The following is a 14,521-nucleotide window of genomic DNA, read 5'->3' as shown; positions in this document are numbered from 1 at the left end:
AAGACAACACCTGTAGAGTTATTCTCACTTTATAGCAGTGTTTCCCCAACTTGGGTCTCCACCTGTTTTTTTTGGACTACAACTCCCATCATCCCTAACAAGTAGGACCAGTGGTCAGGAATGATGGGAATTGTAGTCCAAAAGCAGCTGGAGACCCACGTTGGGGAAACACTGCTTTATAGCCGCCCTTAGCAGGTGTTAGGACAGCCCGCCTTGGGACATCCACACTGACCAGATACAGTGGTGCCCCGCAAGATGAACGCCTCGCAAGACGGAAAACCCGCTAGACGAAAGGGTTTTCCGTTTTGGAGGCGCTTCGCTAAACGAATTTCTCTATGGGGTTGCTTCGCAAGACGAAAAAATCTTGCGAGTTCCCGCGGGGTTTTTTCCGCTTTCCCCCCCCTTTCCTAAGCCGCTAAGCCGCTTATCAGCTGTTCCGCTGATAAGCCGCCTCTCAGCTGATCGCTAAAAGCCGCTAGACCGCTAATAGCGCTAATCCGCTAAGCCGTCAATGGGCTTGCTTCGCAAGAGGAAAAAACCGCTAGACGAAGAGAATCACGGAACGGATTAATTTCGTCTTGCGAGGCACCACTGTAGTTAGCATATATGAGGCGTGGGAGACCCTCCAAATTTTGTTGACCTCCAGCTCCTAAAAGCCCCAGCCACCAGGACCAATGGGCAGGGAAGAAGGGAGCTGGAAGTCACAACAACACCTGGAAGGCCACCTCTGGTACTTAGCATAGTTGGCCCAGAACTCCCTGCAGCTGGTAACAGTTGCAGGAGAACCAATAGAATCCACAGGGCTGGCAGCCCATGGAGTTCCAGTGGTGATTCATAGGGACTTGTCATCCTCTTGCCTGGGCACAGTAATGGACAGACCCCCATTCTTTCTGGTCTCTGTTGTACGCCAGCCATATGACTTTTGCTGCCTCTGCTGGGCTCGTATGCACAAGTGCTATCTACCTGGCAATCCCCAGAGCTCTAACGTGGCCCGTTTCCAAACCCATCTGCAGAACCGGAAACCCGTTTGATTCCAATTTCAGGTCTCAAGGAGAAGTCTGCAGGGACCCCCGCCGCACGAAACAAAGCCACGGGCCAAGCTGGTGTGATGTACAGGGTTTATTTTTTGCAGAAGCCTGGGGAAGGGGGTTCAGTCCTCATTGGCAATGTGCTGCTGTTCGTAAGAGTCCAGGCAGAACTTGGTCCCGGCAACAAGCGAGACGGCCAGCATGGCGGTGGCGACCCAGGGCGGTTCGGTCAGATGGTTGGTGGAAGGATTGAGCCTGTAAAACGGGGGGGGGGGCGGGGAGCAGAAGCATAGGTGAGCAGGGTGGAGCTTTGCAGAGTTAGGCCTCTTACAATGGCTTGATTGAAATGCAACTGCGAAAGGGCAGCTGGTTAAAGAATACCCAGGACGAGCCTCAATGGATTAGAGTCGGACACGACTAAACAAGAAATTTACATGCGAGAGTAAAAACCTTTAGTACTTGGGGTGTTCAGTTCCCATCAGACACAGCCAGCACAGCTAGTCTCTGCCTTTGGGAAACGAGAGTTCTGCAGCCACTCTTGCCTGGGTGTGGCATGCTAGTTAGGACCGCACGAGATAATCTGGGTCAGGAGACAACTGGCCTTTTTAGCACACAGCTTGTCACTCGACTAAACAGCCTCAGCCCAGTATACCCAGCATCTCCACCCCCATCGTTCTGCCCGGACACTGAGGTCCAGCTCCGAGGGCCTTCTGGCGGTTCCCTCACTGCGAGAAGCCAAGTTACAGGGAACCAGGCAGAGGGCCTTCTCGGTAGTGGCGCCTGCCCTGTGGAACACCCTCCCACCAGCTTTTAATATTTGATGAATCACTGTATTTTAATATTCTGCTGGAAGCTGCCCAGAGTGGCTGGGGAAATCCAGCCAGTTGGGCAGGGTATAAATATTATTATTATTATTATTATTATTATTATTATTATTATGCTACAGGCATAGCTACACCACACATTAAAAAGCTGGTTTGGGTCATTCTGACTTCCCAGGGAATCATGGGAACTAGTCTTTGGAGGGGTGGGGGAACACCTGTGAGGGAATCCCAACAATTCTTGGCATCCTCCTCCAACTACAGTTCCCAAGATACTTCAGGAGCAGCCACGACAGTTAAGCGCATTTGCAACATGCATGTGTCTCTTTAAGAATTGGTGCCAGAGTTGCATTTCCACCCACTCTTCTCTCCCTATCCCTTTCTCCTTGTCTTTTTTACTGTAAGCCTGTGGGGCAGGGGACTGTCTTGTTTTAATTGGCTACAGTGGTGACTCGCAAGACGAAAAGAATCCGTTCCGCGAGTCTCTTCATCTTGCGGTTTTTTCGTCTTGCAAAGCAAGCCCATTAGCGGATCAGCTGATTAGCGGCTTGGCGGATCAGCTGATTAGCGGCTTGGCAGATCAGCTGATAAGCGGCTTGGCGGATAAGCTGATAAGCGGCTTGGCGGATCAGCTGATAAGCGGCTTAGCGGATCAGCTGATTAGCGGCTTGGCGGATCAGCTGATTAGCGGCTTGGCGGATCAGCTGATAAGCGGCTTGGCGGATCAGCTGATAAGCGGCTTGGCGGATCAGCTGATAAGCGGCTTGGCGGATCAGCTGATTAGCGGCTTGGCGGATCAGCTGATTAGCGGCTTGGCGGATCAGCTGATTAGCGGCTTGGCAGATAAGCTGATAAGCGGCTTGGCGGATCAGCTGATAAGCGGCTTAGCGGATCAGCTGATTAGCGGCTTGGCGGATCAGCTGATTAGCGGCTTGGCGGATAAGCTGATAAGCGGCTTAGCGGATAAGCGGCTTAGAAAGGGGGGGGGAGGGGAAAAAACCCCGCAGGAACTCGCAAGACATTTTCGTCTTGCGAAGCAAGCCCATAGGAAATTCATTTTGCGAAGCACCTCCAAAACGGAAAACTCTTTCGTCTAGCGAGTCTTCCGTCTTGCGAGGCATTCGTCTTGTGGGGCACCACTGTATATGGAAGCCAGTCTGGGAGCCTTTGGGGATAAAGATGTAGGGTGCTAATGCTCATAATAGTAATAATAACTCCCCCCACCCCAGAAGTGTGTTTTGTGACCAGCTGCTTGGGATTTGCACTCGAAGCTTCAGCCTGCTCACCAAGTTACGACGTTCTGGGGCAGTTTCCTCTGCTCCTGGTGTTTGCAGTAGCACTTCCTGGAACATGATTCTGCCACCTGGAAAGCCGGCCAGTGGTGGTGCGGGGGGGAACCGTTTGCCTCTCCGCCAGGATCTGGACCAGTCGGGGCGGAAGCTGCATCCTCCTCAATGCTGGCGGGTTTCTCCAGGGGAGGGGGCGTTTCCTGGACATACAGTGATTTTATTTGCTTAAAACGTTTCCACATCATATTTCCTATGCTCAAAACAGCTTACTGAAAAGTCCAGTTTGGACGATGAGAATTTACATTTGTATACAGTGGTACCTCGGGTTAAGTACTTAATTCGTTCCTGAGGTCCGTACTTAACCTGAAGCACCACTTTAGCTAATGGGGCCTCCTGCTGCCGCTGCACGATTTCTGTTCTCATCCTGAAGCAAAGTTCTTAACCCGAGGTACTATTTCTGGGTTAGCGGAATCTGTAACCTGAAGCGTATGTAACCTGAAGCGTATGTAACTCGAGGTACCACTGTACCACTCTTCATCTGAAGATCACAGGGTGGTTTACAACATAAAAAACACAACATGAAAACAAAAAGCAAGCAAACAAATCAATAAAACCCCGCTCCAACAGGCACAGTTAAAAGGCCATAGGGTGGTCAATCAGCCCAAGGGCTGGCTGAAGAAGGATGTTTTCGCCTGGCACCTGAAGATATGTAACAAAGGTGCCAAGGAGAGCATTCCACACAAGTGGGGAGCCACCACAGAAAAGGCCCTTTCTCATGTTGTCACTCTCCAGACCCTCTTGGAGAAGGGGCTCATGATGATCTCAGGATCCAGGTAGTTTCATATCAGGGGAGGTGGTCCTTGAGGTCGTGTGGTACCCTGGACTGTTTAAGGCTTTAGAGGTCAAAAACAGCACTTTGAATTGGGACCAGAAACTAATGGGCAGCCAGTGTAGTTGGACCAGGATCGGTGTAATATGCTCAAACTGTCTTGTCCCAGTGACCAACCTGGCTGCTGAATTCTGCACCAGCTGACGTTTCCGAACCGCCTTCAGAGGCACCTCTACGTATAACATGTTGCAGTAATCTAACCTAGAGGTTACTAGAGCATAGATGACAGAAGGCAAACTATCCCTGTCCAGATAGGGGCACAGTTGGGCCACCAGCTGAAGCTGGTACTTTGAGTCACTGACACCACTTGAGATTCAAGTGACAGCGAAAAATTCAGAAGTGCCCCCCAAGCTACCTGGTCCTTCAGAGGAAGTGGAATCCCATCCACAGCAGGCAACCTCCTAGCCGTCCAGTCTATGGAACTGCCCACCAACAGAGCCTCAGCCTTATCTGGATTGAGCTTCAGTTGTTGGGCTCTTATCCAGGCCATTATCAAGGCAAGACAACAGACTAGCACACCCACTGCCAAATCTACAGGTGTAAAGTGGAGCTGTGTGTCTTCCGCATATTGCTGACCACAGACTCCAAAACTCCAGATAATCCAGCTCTGTGGTTTTGTGTAGATGTTAAACAGCAGAGGGGTTAAAATGGGACCCCGAACGGCCCCACACTGAAGGCTCCATAGGGCCAAAGAGCACGTCCAGTATACCTGAAGGAGCGTCTCCACCCCCATCGTTCTACCCGGACACTGAGGTCCAGCACCGAGGGCCTTCTGGCGGTTCCCTCGCTGCGAGAAGCCAAGTTACAGGGAACCAAGCAGAGGGCCTTCTCGGTGGTGGCGCCTGCCCTGTGGAACGCCCTCCTACCAGATGTCAAAGAGAACAACAACTACCAGACTTTTAGAAGACATCTGAAGGCAGCCCTGTTTAGGGAAGCTTTTAATGTTTAAATAGGTTATTGTATTTTAGTGTTTTGTTGGAAGCCGCCCAGAGTGGCTGGGGAAGCCCAGCCAGATGGGCGGGGTATAAATAATAAATTATTATTATTATTATTATTATTATTATTATTATTATTATTATTATTATTATTATCATCATCATCTGGAAACGACCATCCAAGTAGGACAAGATCCACCGTAAAGTGATGCCACCCACCCCCAACTCAGACAGCCACTCCAGGAGACCATGGTCGATGGCACCTAAAGCGCAGGTCAGGAGCATTCCGGACCCTGAGATTTCACATCCCAAATCTGAGACCTGGTGATGTCATGGGGAAAGGCCAGCCCTGGAGATGGAGGTTAATTGGGAGAGTGGAGGAGGTCAGACCCCACCACAGAGTCTCTGTGCTATAATTTGAAGCTGGGCTGAAGCTTGCAAGCTATATGCAGTCTTCTTAATAGTTCTTCTTTATTATTAAAGACACTCCCACCCACCTGGAGATTCAAGCCCTCTGCCTGCCTCCTCCCCGGAGGGGGCCAGGAAAACCTGGAGGCGTCAGGTCAGACCTGGAGGGCTGGCAACCCTACCTGACATCATTATGAGGTCAGGTGATAATAATAATAATAATAATAATAATAATAATAATAATAATAATAATAATAATAATAATTTATTATTTATACCCTGCCCATCTGGCTGGGCCTCCCCAGCCACTCTGGGCGGCTTCCATAGAAACCAAAAATACAGTAAAATATCACACGTTAAAAACTTCCCTGAACAGGGCTGCCTTAAGATGTCTTCTGAATGTCAGGTAGTTGTTTATCGCTTTGACATCTGCTGGAAGAGTGTTCCACAGGGCGGGCGCCACTACCGAGAAGGCCCTCTGCCTGGTTCCCTGTAGCTTTGCTTCTCGCAATGAGGGAACCGCCAGAAGGCCCTTGGCGCTGGACCTCAGCGTCCGGGCAGAATAGTGGGGGTGGAGACGCTCCTTCAGGTATACTGGGCCTTTGAGGCCGTTTAGGGCTTTAAAGGTCAGCACCAACACTTTGAATTGTGCTCGGAAATGTACTGGGAGCCAATGTAGGTCTTTCAAGACCGCTGTTATATGGTCTCAGTGGCCGCCCCCAGTCACCAGTCTAGCTGCCGCATTCTGGATTAGTTCTAGTGATATCTTCAATGGGGCTCTTCTTGGTGCCCATCAGCTGGGTACCAAGAAGCAGCTCCTTTGAACGTGCGCTGGCAGCAGCAATGAACACATTGCTTTCAAGGCAGCTCCTCATCCTGCTGATCAGCTGACTGGCACTGTGAGAGAACCCCTCTGAAGCCCGTCTGGGTCTTCAAAGCTGCTCCCTCCCAGTGCCCAACAATGGATCAGGACCTAGAGCCAGCCCCATTCTGCTAAGGCAGCCTTCCTCAACCTGTGGGTCCCCGGATGTTGTTGAACTACAACTCCTATCACCCCTAGCTAGCAAGGCCAGAGGTCAGGGATGATGGGAGTTGTAGTCCAACAACATCTGGGGACCCACAGCTTGAGAACCGCTGTGCTAAGGGGTTCCCGGTCTCATCCATGCCTTTATCTGCCCCACATACAATGTCACATGATGTTCGGTGTGGGGCAGGTGGGTGTGGTTTGAGAAAAGATGCCTCGTAGACCTAACAAGGACCCCTGCCGGGCCCTGTATACCTGAAGGAGCATCTCCACCCCCAATGTTCAGCCCAGACACTGAGGTCCACCTCCGAGGGCCTTCTGGCGGTTCCCGTACTGCGAGAAGCGAGGTTACAGGGAGCCAGGCAGAGGGCCTTCTTGGTGGTGGCACCCGCCCTCTAGAATGCCCTCCCATCAGATGTCAAGGAAATAAACAACTACAGTGGTACCTCGGGTTAAGTACTTAATTCGTTCTGGAGGTCTGTTCTTAACCTGAAACTGTTCTTAACCTGAAGCACCACTTTAGCTAATGGGGCCTCCTGCTGCCGCTGTGCCACCACCACACGATTTCTGTTCTCATCCTGAAGCAAAGTTCTTAACCCGAGATACTATTTCTGGGTTAGTGGAGTCTGTAACCTGAAGCGTCTGTAACCGGAAGCGTATGTAACCCGAGGTACCACTGTATCTGACTTTTAGAAGGCATCTGAAGGCAGCCCTGTTTAGGGAAGATTTTAATGTTTGATGTCTCACTGTGTGTTTTTTTTTGGGGGGGGAAGAGCCTCCCAGAGTAGCTGGAGCAACGCAGATGTCATGCCACACCTGGGCAGGCACCCTCAACCTTTTCAGACCCAGGACCCATTTCCAACCCAAACATGCCTCCGGGGACGCATTTCTTAACCTTTTACTGTATATATGTGCTCCCATTGAGACCCACCTTGGACCAGACCCACCAGTTGAAGACCAGTGCCTCAAGATACCCAAGGCTTTGCCTGTTCCAAAACCAGGTTGGAAAGGATGTAAAGAACCATAACAGATCATTAACAGCAAGAAGGAATGAAGAGAGTGGGTAGCCGCCGGCAATGTACGAAACAAAGAGCAGCCAAATCCACAAGACTCACCAACGGCTCGCCAAAATAAAACGGCCTGGCGACGTTTTCGAAAGGCGGGAAGAGGGGGACACCCTCTAGCCTCAGGGAGCTCATCCCGTAGCCTCGGGGCCACTGCTTCTGCCCCTTCCCCTTGGGCGTTTTCACTTTCGGCTGCCCTGAAGTTTTGAGTTTCTCTTTGGACTTTGCGGTGGAGGGGCCTTGTTTCCGGATCTTGGGCCTCGCCTGGGCTGCAGCCACCACCTTCTGGTCGGGAATCAGTCTCACAGGGGCGCACCGGGCAGAGGCGGCTGGACTGGGGGCCTCCAGCACCTCCCTGGGAGAGCAAGGCCTTGAGCCTAGCAGGGACGCCGGGGGCTGGTCTTCCTTTTGGGGGAACGGGGGAACGGCCAGCGGAGAATGGCCGCCCCGGACAGCATTACAGGCCGGTGGCTTCGCTGGGCCCGTTTCCTTGGCGACCCCTTCCAGGCCCTGCAGCCTTCTGCGCAACCGCTGGGCAGCCTCGTCAGCCTCCCCGGCTGCCTCGTGCTCCGCCAAGAGAGCCACAACGGGCTGAGGGGAGCCCATCGCCTCGGCCCCTTTCTCGCCAGGGCTGGGTGGGTCGGCGGAGTCCTTGCCCCCGTCTTCAGCTCCCGCCGCGGCCTCATCCAGAGACACCTGGCCGTCGTCGTGCACAAACCAATCGCACTTGGGGTCGCTCCCCAGGAAGGCGACGACCTGGGACACGGCCGTTCCAAACTTGGGCAGCTTCCGGCCCTGACCTTTGCGGCGCTGGGGGTACGGAGTGGGCGGCCGGGGCCTTTGCCACTCCGGCCGCTTGGTGTTGCCGGTAGACAGCTCCTCAAAAAAGGTGACCACCTGCTGGCTGGGGGCGTGGGGGGCAGCGGGCTCTTTGGGGGTGACCTTCTTGAAGTGCTCCAGGAACAGCTGGCTGAGCGAGGAGAAGTCCTCCGGGTTGCTCCTCTCCAGCCCTTTGAAGGACGGCAGCTTCTTGCCCGCCGCGGTAAGGTGGTGCAGGGCTTTCGGCAGCGCCGGGGCAGCGCCAGCGGGCGCCTTCTTCTGGGGGCACTGCTTGAGGACGTCAGCGTAGGAGATGCCGGAGGAAATGACGCCCGCTTTCTGCTTGACCGCCTTGATGCTGGGCGGCCACTGCCCCGGCTGGATGGTCACTTTGTACAGGAAGTTGAGGCCTTTCTCCAGCAGCTCCTGCATGGTCTCTGAGTTGACCCCTTCCGCTCCCAGGGCCTCGCCCTTTGCCCCGGCCTTCGCCTCGCTCCCTGAGCCTTGGGCCTTCTCCCCGGGGCTGCCCGGTGTCTCGGAGCAATCCACCGGCAACTGGGAGGCAAGGGCCAGGCCCCGGGAGTCTCCGTCGCTGCCAGGGGCGCTGTCCCGCTGTCCAGGACTCTCTTTCTCCTTCTGCCCAGACCCCCACGACAGAAGAGCTTTCTTCCCTCCAGGTGGAGCCACACAGCTGGACGCAGCTGAACGGCTGGCGCTTTTCTCATTCAGAGGCCAAGGCCCTGCCGCCGCAGCCGCCACATCCTCGGCCCCCCTCAGAGGTTCGGCGCCGTGCACTGGGCCCGCTGGCTGCTTCTTGGTCGAGGGCGCTGACTCCAGCACCCTCCCCTTGTTTTCAAAGTGCTCCTTGGCGCTGGCTTTGATGTGCTGGGTCCAGCAGACCTCCATTTCCGCCACGTCCGGGGGCGCCTCAGCCGCCGGGCCCAGCTCCACCAGCTTCTCGGGCTGCAGCAGGAGCCCGCCCATGCCCCTTGCCTGAGGCACGTTCTCTGGCTTGCCCTTCCCCTTTGCCGGTGCTCGCTTGGCGCCCAAGTCCCTGGGGTCAGAGGGCAGCGCTGGGGGAGGCCTCAGAGACGCTTTCGGCCCCTTGGGGTCCTCCGGCGGGGCGGGGGCCGAGCTCGGCCTGCTCTGGAGGTCCGCCCTGCTCAGGCAAGCCAGCCCCCGCTTCTCCGCCCCTGGGTCCTTGTCGCAGAGGCTGGCCTCCTTTATCCCGCCACTGGCTGTGTTCTGCGCCCACATGGAGGAGAGCTTCAGCTTCGATTTCTTGGAATGATTCTTCCCCATCTCCGCAGCAGCCCCCGCCGGCCTGTCCCCTCCCCCTGGCTCGGTGCTCAGCAGCTGACTGGTAGCTTTCTGCTCAGGGGCCTGGAGACCCGGGGGGCGGCTCCCCAATTCATGCTTAGCGCCGCTTGCACCCCGGTCTGGCTTGCTCCTGTCAGGGTTGGCCTTCTCCTCCCCGTCTTTGGCAGTCTCTGATTCTTGTGTGGCTTCTGATTGGACATTGCCCATTATATACAGTCATCCTAGGAATAATAATAAAAAAGTCCAGTGTGAGGAGGAGGAGGAGGAGGAGGAGGAGGCAGTGGCTAGGGGAGGTGATGCAACGAGCGTGAGGGACACAGAGACATGTGGGCAGGTTCATAGAGGCTGCCCCAATTTTGCCTCAAAGCGGCTAACAATCTCCTTCCCTTCTTCCCCCACAACAAACACTCTGTGAGGTGAGTGGGGCTGAGAGACTTCAGAGAAGTGTGACTGGCCCAAGGTCACCCAGCAGCTGCATGTGGAGGAGCGGGGAAGCGAACCCGGTTCCCCAGATTACGAGTCCACCACTCTTAACCACTACACCACAAGACTACCCGCTGTCACAGGCCAGTTTGCCATTGCCAGCAACTGGTATTCAGAGGCGTAACAGCCCTGACAGTTGGAGGTAGAACGCGGCCATGTGACCAGTAGCCAATGGTAGCGTTCTCCTCTGCGCATTGGTCACTTCCTGTTTTAAAGCAGCAACGATGCCCCAAATTACCTGGGATGAGGTGAACCACTCTCTGAGGCGGGTGGGGGACTCACAGTGACAGTCGGCACCCTTAACAAACTGCAGACTATTTGAGGGGCCATTTAAAGTGGCTCAGTGCCGCCGCTCTGAACGCACAGCGCTGGTTCCTGTGCTTTTAACGGGGTCTTGCCATGCATTTCTCCCTTGAGAAGCCCCACTTCCTAAGTGCCTGCGCTTCAGACGGATGCTTAAAAGCAGAGGATCGGGGCCAGTTAAAAGGGGCAGCCTTCAACCTGCCATCTCAGAAGATGAGAATGGCCTCCAGGCGGTTGGCTGAGAACTACATATCTTCCTAGATCTATTTCTTTTTGGGGAAGAGCCATCGCCTCAGGGGTGCAGTATCTGCTCTGCAGGCAGAGTCATAAAATGGTAGAGTTTGAAGGGACCACAGGGGTCAATGAGTCCAGGGGTCTTTACCCGACGTGGGGCTCAAACCCACAACCCTGAGATTAAGAGTCTCATGCCCTACCAGCTGGGCTCTCCCAGAGCTACAAGAAAGCTCCAGGTTCAGATCCCAGAAGCCTCTCCAGGTTGGGCTGAGAGACACCCCTTCCCCGAAATCCTGGGGGTGCTGCTGCCTGCCAGTGTTGTCAGTAATAAGCTACGCAGACCCCATGGCGTGACTTTGGCATAAGGCAGCTTCTTAAATTCCTCTGCAGGGTGAACAGAATAAGGCTTAATACTTACAAAGAAGGAAGTGGGGGTGTTGCTGGGGGGGTTTTTTTTTGGGGGGGAGCACCTAGAAGCCACGATACCTGAGTTTTCTGCCTAGAGTGGCGGAGCCTTGGGGGAACTGTTCATATTCACGCCGACTCCTGGTTAATTTGTAGTCTTCTCAGGTAGCGCACTGAGCCATCCCGAAAAAAATCCTCTTCTCAGTGAGTTTGTTAAAATGGCCTGCTTAAAGCACTGATCTTTCCTACACTAGATCCCATCTTTAGAAAGGGGGCGGGGCGACAGCACAAGTCTTGAATGGATCCTTCCCAACCGGATCCCATTGGCTGAGTAAGAAGACAGCTATCCTTCAAGCTTTGGGTGCTACTCACTGGGTTACAAAAAACCTGCACTCCTTCCCATCTGCCCTCCCTACAACTTGATCACCAAGTTTTTAATAAATGCCTGTCCCGTTTGGATCACTTCTTAATGGAATTAAAAAATATAAATTCCTCTCCTCCTAGAATTACGCTCAGTGGATCTTACTGAGTTTTTTATTTATTTATTTTTTTAAAAAAAGCCTCCCCTCTTTGGATCTCTTTCCTTACTGGAACTGGCTCCCTTTTCACTTTGATCCCTCCTCCGTGGGTTTTGCTCAGACGAATGAAAGATCCCTCCAGAAACCCTTCTCACTGTATCCAACTCACAGGCTTAAAAGGGTCGCATTTTGCTTTACTCCCCCCCCCCCCCTCTCTGCGGGATGCCTACTCAGTGAGTAAAAAGAACAAACAGAAACACAACTCGCTCTGCTCTCAGCTGGGCTCCACGTGTGCTGGTCTCCACCCAAACCCGTTTCCAAGTCTGCCCCACCCGCTCAGGGCTGGCCCCGCCCCCTGCACCTCAGGCCCCTCCTCCAAATTGCGGCCCCTCCCACTCACCGCCTGGCTTTGTGGCTGCTCCCGGACGGAGCTGGGGAAATGGAACGAGTGGGCGGAGCCGCAACGGATATAACGGACGCTCCGCCCCTTTTTTCCCCTGCGGGGGGGGAGGGGTTGTCAAGAATGCTGCCGCGAAGCCCCACCCACCGATCCTGTGCGTAATTGCGCGCGGGGTGTTGCAAGCACGGCTTTGCAAAATGGGTTTGTTTGGGGGGTTTTTTTTGCAATAATGTTTATTGAGTTTCATACTGTTACCGGAAAAATACAAATATAACACATACTATAAATCCAGTTACAGATAGGTAGCCGTGTTGGTCTGCCATAGTCAAAACAAAATAAAAGAAAAAAAATTCCTTCCAGTAGCACATTAAAGACCAACTAAGTTAGTTGTAGGTATGAGCTTTCGTGTGCATCTGAAGAAGTGTGCATGCACACGAAAGCTCATACCTGCAACTAACTTAGTTGGTCTTTAAGGTGCTACTGGAAGGATTTTTTTTTTCTTTTATTTTGTTTTTACATACTATAAAACAACTGAAACAAAAATAAAAAACAGATAAAACAAATAAAGCGAATAAAAACAGAAGATATGACAACAAACACAAACAATACAAATTGATTAATTAATTAAGCTTCCAACCTCATAAACATATTGCTTGACTTCCTCTAGTCACTCCCATCTGAATTTCCTTGTAACTGAATGTAGTAGTTTTCCAATATCATTATTCAAAAACAATATTCCAGTTATAGTCAGATTTCTTAACTTTTCTTAATGTTCCAAATCTCATTTATTTAATTAACTCCTAATTTAATCCTAGGCCTATTTGGTACTTTCAGGTAACTTCTAATTTTTAATGTTACAATATTTATTCAAATAGTCTTAAAATTTCTTCCAATCTTCTTCATGCTCCTCTTCTTTCTGGTCGCGGATTCTTCCAGTGAGGTCAGCTAGCTCCATAAAGTCCATCATCTTCATCTGCCATTCTTCCACAGTTGGTAATTCTTGTGTTTTCCACTTCTTGGCTATTAAAATTCAAGCAGCGGTTGTGGCATACAAAAATACCTTTACATCTTTCTTGGGCAATTCAAGACCAATTCTCTTCCAACTCTATGATTCTATGATTCTATATGGTGTTTCCTGCTTGGCAGGGGGTTGGACTCGATGGCCCTTGTGGTCTCTTCCAACTCTGTGATTCTATGATTCTATGGATGTAAAATGGGTCTTGTTACTGCATGGGATTGTTGCTGTCTTGAGTCACAAGGTTAACCCCCAACATGCGCCCCGCCAAAAAGCATGCATTGGGCACAATTTAAACAAATGGTCAATTAAAACCACCTTGCTGTACGACCAAACAAATAGCTTAAGTGAATGGGGTAAGTTGGCTACATTGCAATGCATTTTCCAAGCGACCCAAAGCTGGCTGAGACAGGGAACCCGTGGCAACCCAAAAGCTCCAGCTCCCATCAGCCCCAGCCCAGCATCAGTATTGATCGAGCAGTCACGAAATTAAAAGGTGCCTGCTTCTTGGGAGAAAAGTAATGAGAAACCTAGACAGCATCTTAAAAAGCAGAGACATCACCTTGCCAACAAAGGCCTGTATAGTTAAAGCTGTGGTTTTCCCAGTAGTAATGTATGGAAGTGAGAGCTGGACCCTAAAGAAGGCTGATTGCCGAAGAATGGATGCTTTTGAATTCTGGTGCTGGAGGAGACTCATGAGAGTCCCATAGACTGCAAGAAGATCAAACCTCTCCATTCTGAAGGAAATCAGCCCTGCGTGCTCACTGGAAGGACAGATCCTAAAGCTGAGGCTACTTTGGCCACCGCACGAGAAGAGAAGACTCCCTGGAAAAGACCCTGATGTTGGGAAAGATGGAGGGCACAAGGAGAAGGGGACGACAGAGGACGAGATGGTGGGATAGTGTTCTCGAAGCTGCCAGCATGAGTTTGACTAAACTGCGAGAGGCAGTGGAGGACAGGAGTGCCTGGCGTGCTTTGGTCCAGGGGGTCACAAAGAGTCGGACACGACTAAATGACTAAACAACAAGAAGTTCACAGCTGCTGGAGTGCAGTGTTTTCTTGAAATCAGCTAATCAGAGGAAGGAGTCGATTATATTTGCAATCGTGGCTAAGGAGTAAAGTACCATTTTTGTTCTGGAAAAAAATTCCAAAGCCCTTGAATTCCAAAGCCCGGTCAAGAGTCACCAAAATAAAAGCAGCAGGTTTCTGAGTCCACCAGAGTTCTTCACTGAGCAAGATGTTCAGTCAAGGAAAAAGCTGGCTTGGTATTGAAGCCACAACATCTGCATAGAATCGCAGAATTGTAGAGTCCAACCCTCTGCAATGCAGGAATCTCAGCTAAAGTTGGTGGCCATATCGCTACCTCCTGCAGGAGTTGGAGTTCCATAGCTGAACCATGTGCTGCACTGAAGAAGCCAAGCAGCACCAGTAGGAATTGGAGTTCAAACGTCGCAGAAGATAGGATAGGAGCTGTAGTGGATTGCTCAGTGAAGACGCTGAAATAGGCAACTTTCATGCTAGGGATCATTGGGGAAGGAATTGAACAGAAATCTGCCAATAATATAA

General features: G+C 52.0%; 1 protein-coding gene across 2 annotated transcripts; it reads right to left on the bottom strand.

Moving 5' to 3' along the window:
* Nucleotides 1-1,101: 1,101 nt before the first annotated feature.
* Nucleotides 1,102-12,052, bottom strand: GGN (gametogenetin). 2 transcript variants are annotated; one of them, XM_081868814.1, is made up of 4 exons: nt 11,941-12,052; nt 7,510-9,818; nt 3,136-3,338; nt 1,102-1,283 (listed from the first exon to the last, which is right to left on the bottom strand). In XM_081868814.1, exons 2-4 carry the CDS (start codon nt 9,802-9,804, stop codon nt 1,151-1,153), a joined length of 2,631 nt encoding a protein of 876 aa, XP_081724940.1. In that variant the 5' UTR covers nt 9,805-9,818; nt 11,941-12,052; the 3' UTR covers nt 1,102-1,150. The 2 variants fall into 2 exon arrangements, with proteins under 2 accessions (XP_081724940.1, XP_081724939.1); XM_081868813.1 differs by lacking the exon at nt 11,941-12,052 and adding an exon at nt 11,104-11,355.
* Between the last annotated feature and the right edge of the window lie 2,469 nt (nt 12,053-14,521).

The sequence above is a fragment of the Podarcis erhardii genome (genome assembly GCF_964252035.2).
Source record: "Podarcis erhardii genome assembly, chromosome: 7".
NCBI classification, from domain to species: Eukaryota; Metazoa; Chordata; class Lepidosauria; order Squamata; family Lacertidae; genus Podarcis; species Podarcis erhardii.
The sequence above is the reverse complement of the archived record's forward strand: the minus strand, read 5'-3'. Positions and strand labels throughout refer to the sequence as shown.

Coding starts and splice junctions, on each gene's coding strand:
- GGN (XM_081868814.1), bottom strand. CDS start 9,804: ATGGGCAATGTCCAATCAGAAGCCACACAAGAATCAGAGACTGCCAAA. Junction 3,339..7,509: donor TTTATTTTGGCGAGCCGTTG/GTGAGTCTTGTG, acceptor CTGTATGTCCAG/GAAACGCCCCCTCCCCTGGA. Junction 1,284..3,135: donor CCCCAGAACGTCGTAACTTG/GTGAGCAGGCTG, acceptor CCCGTTTTACAG/GCTCAATCCTTCCACCAACC.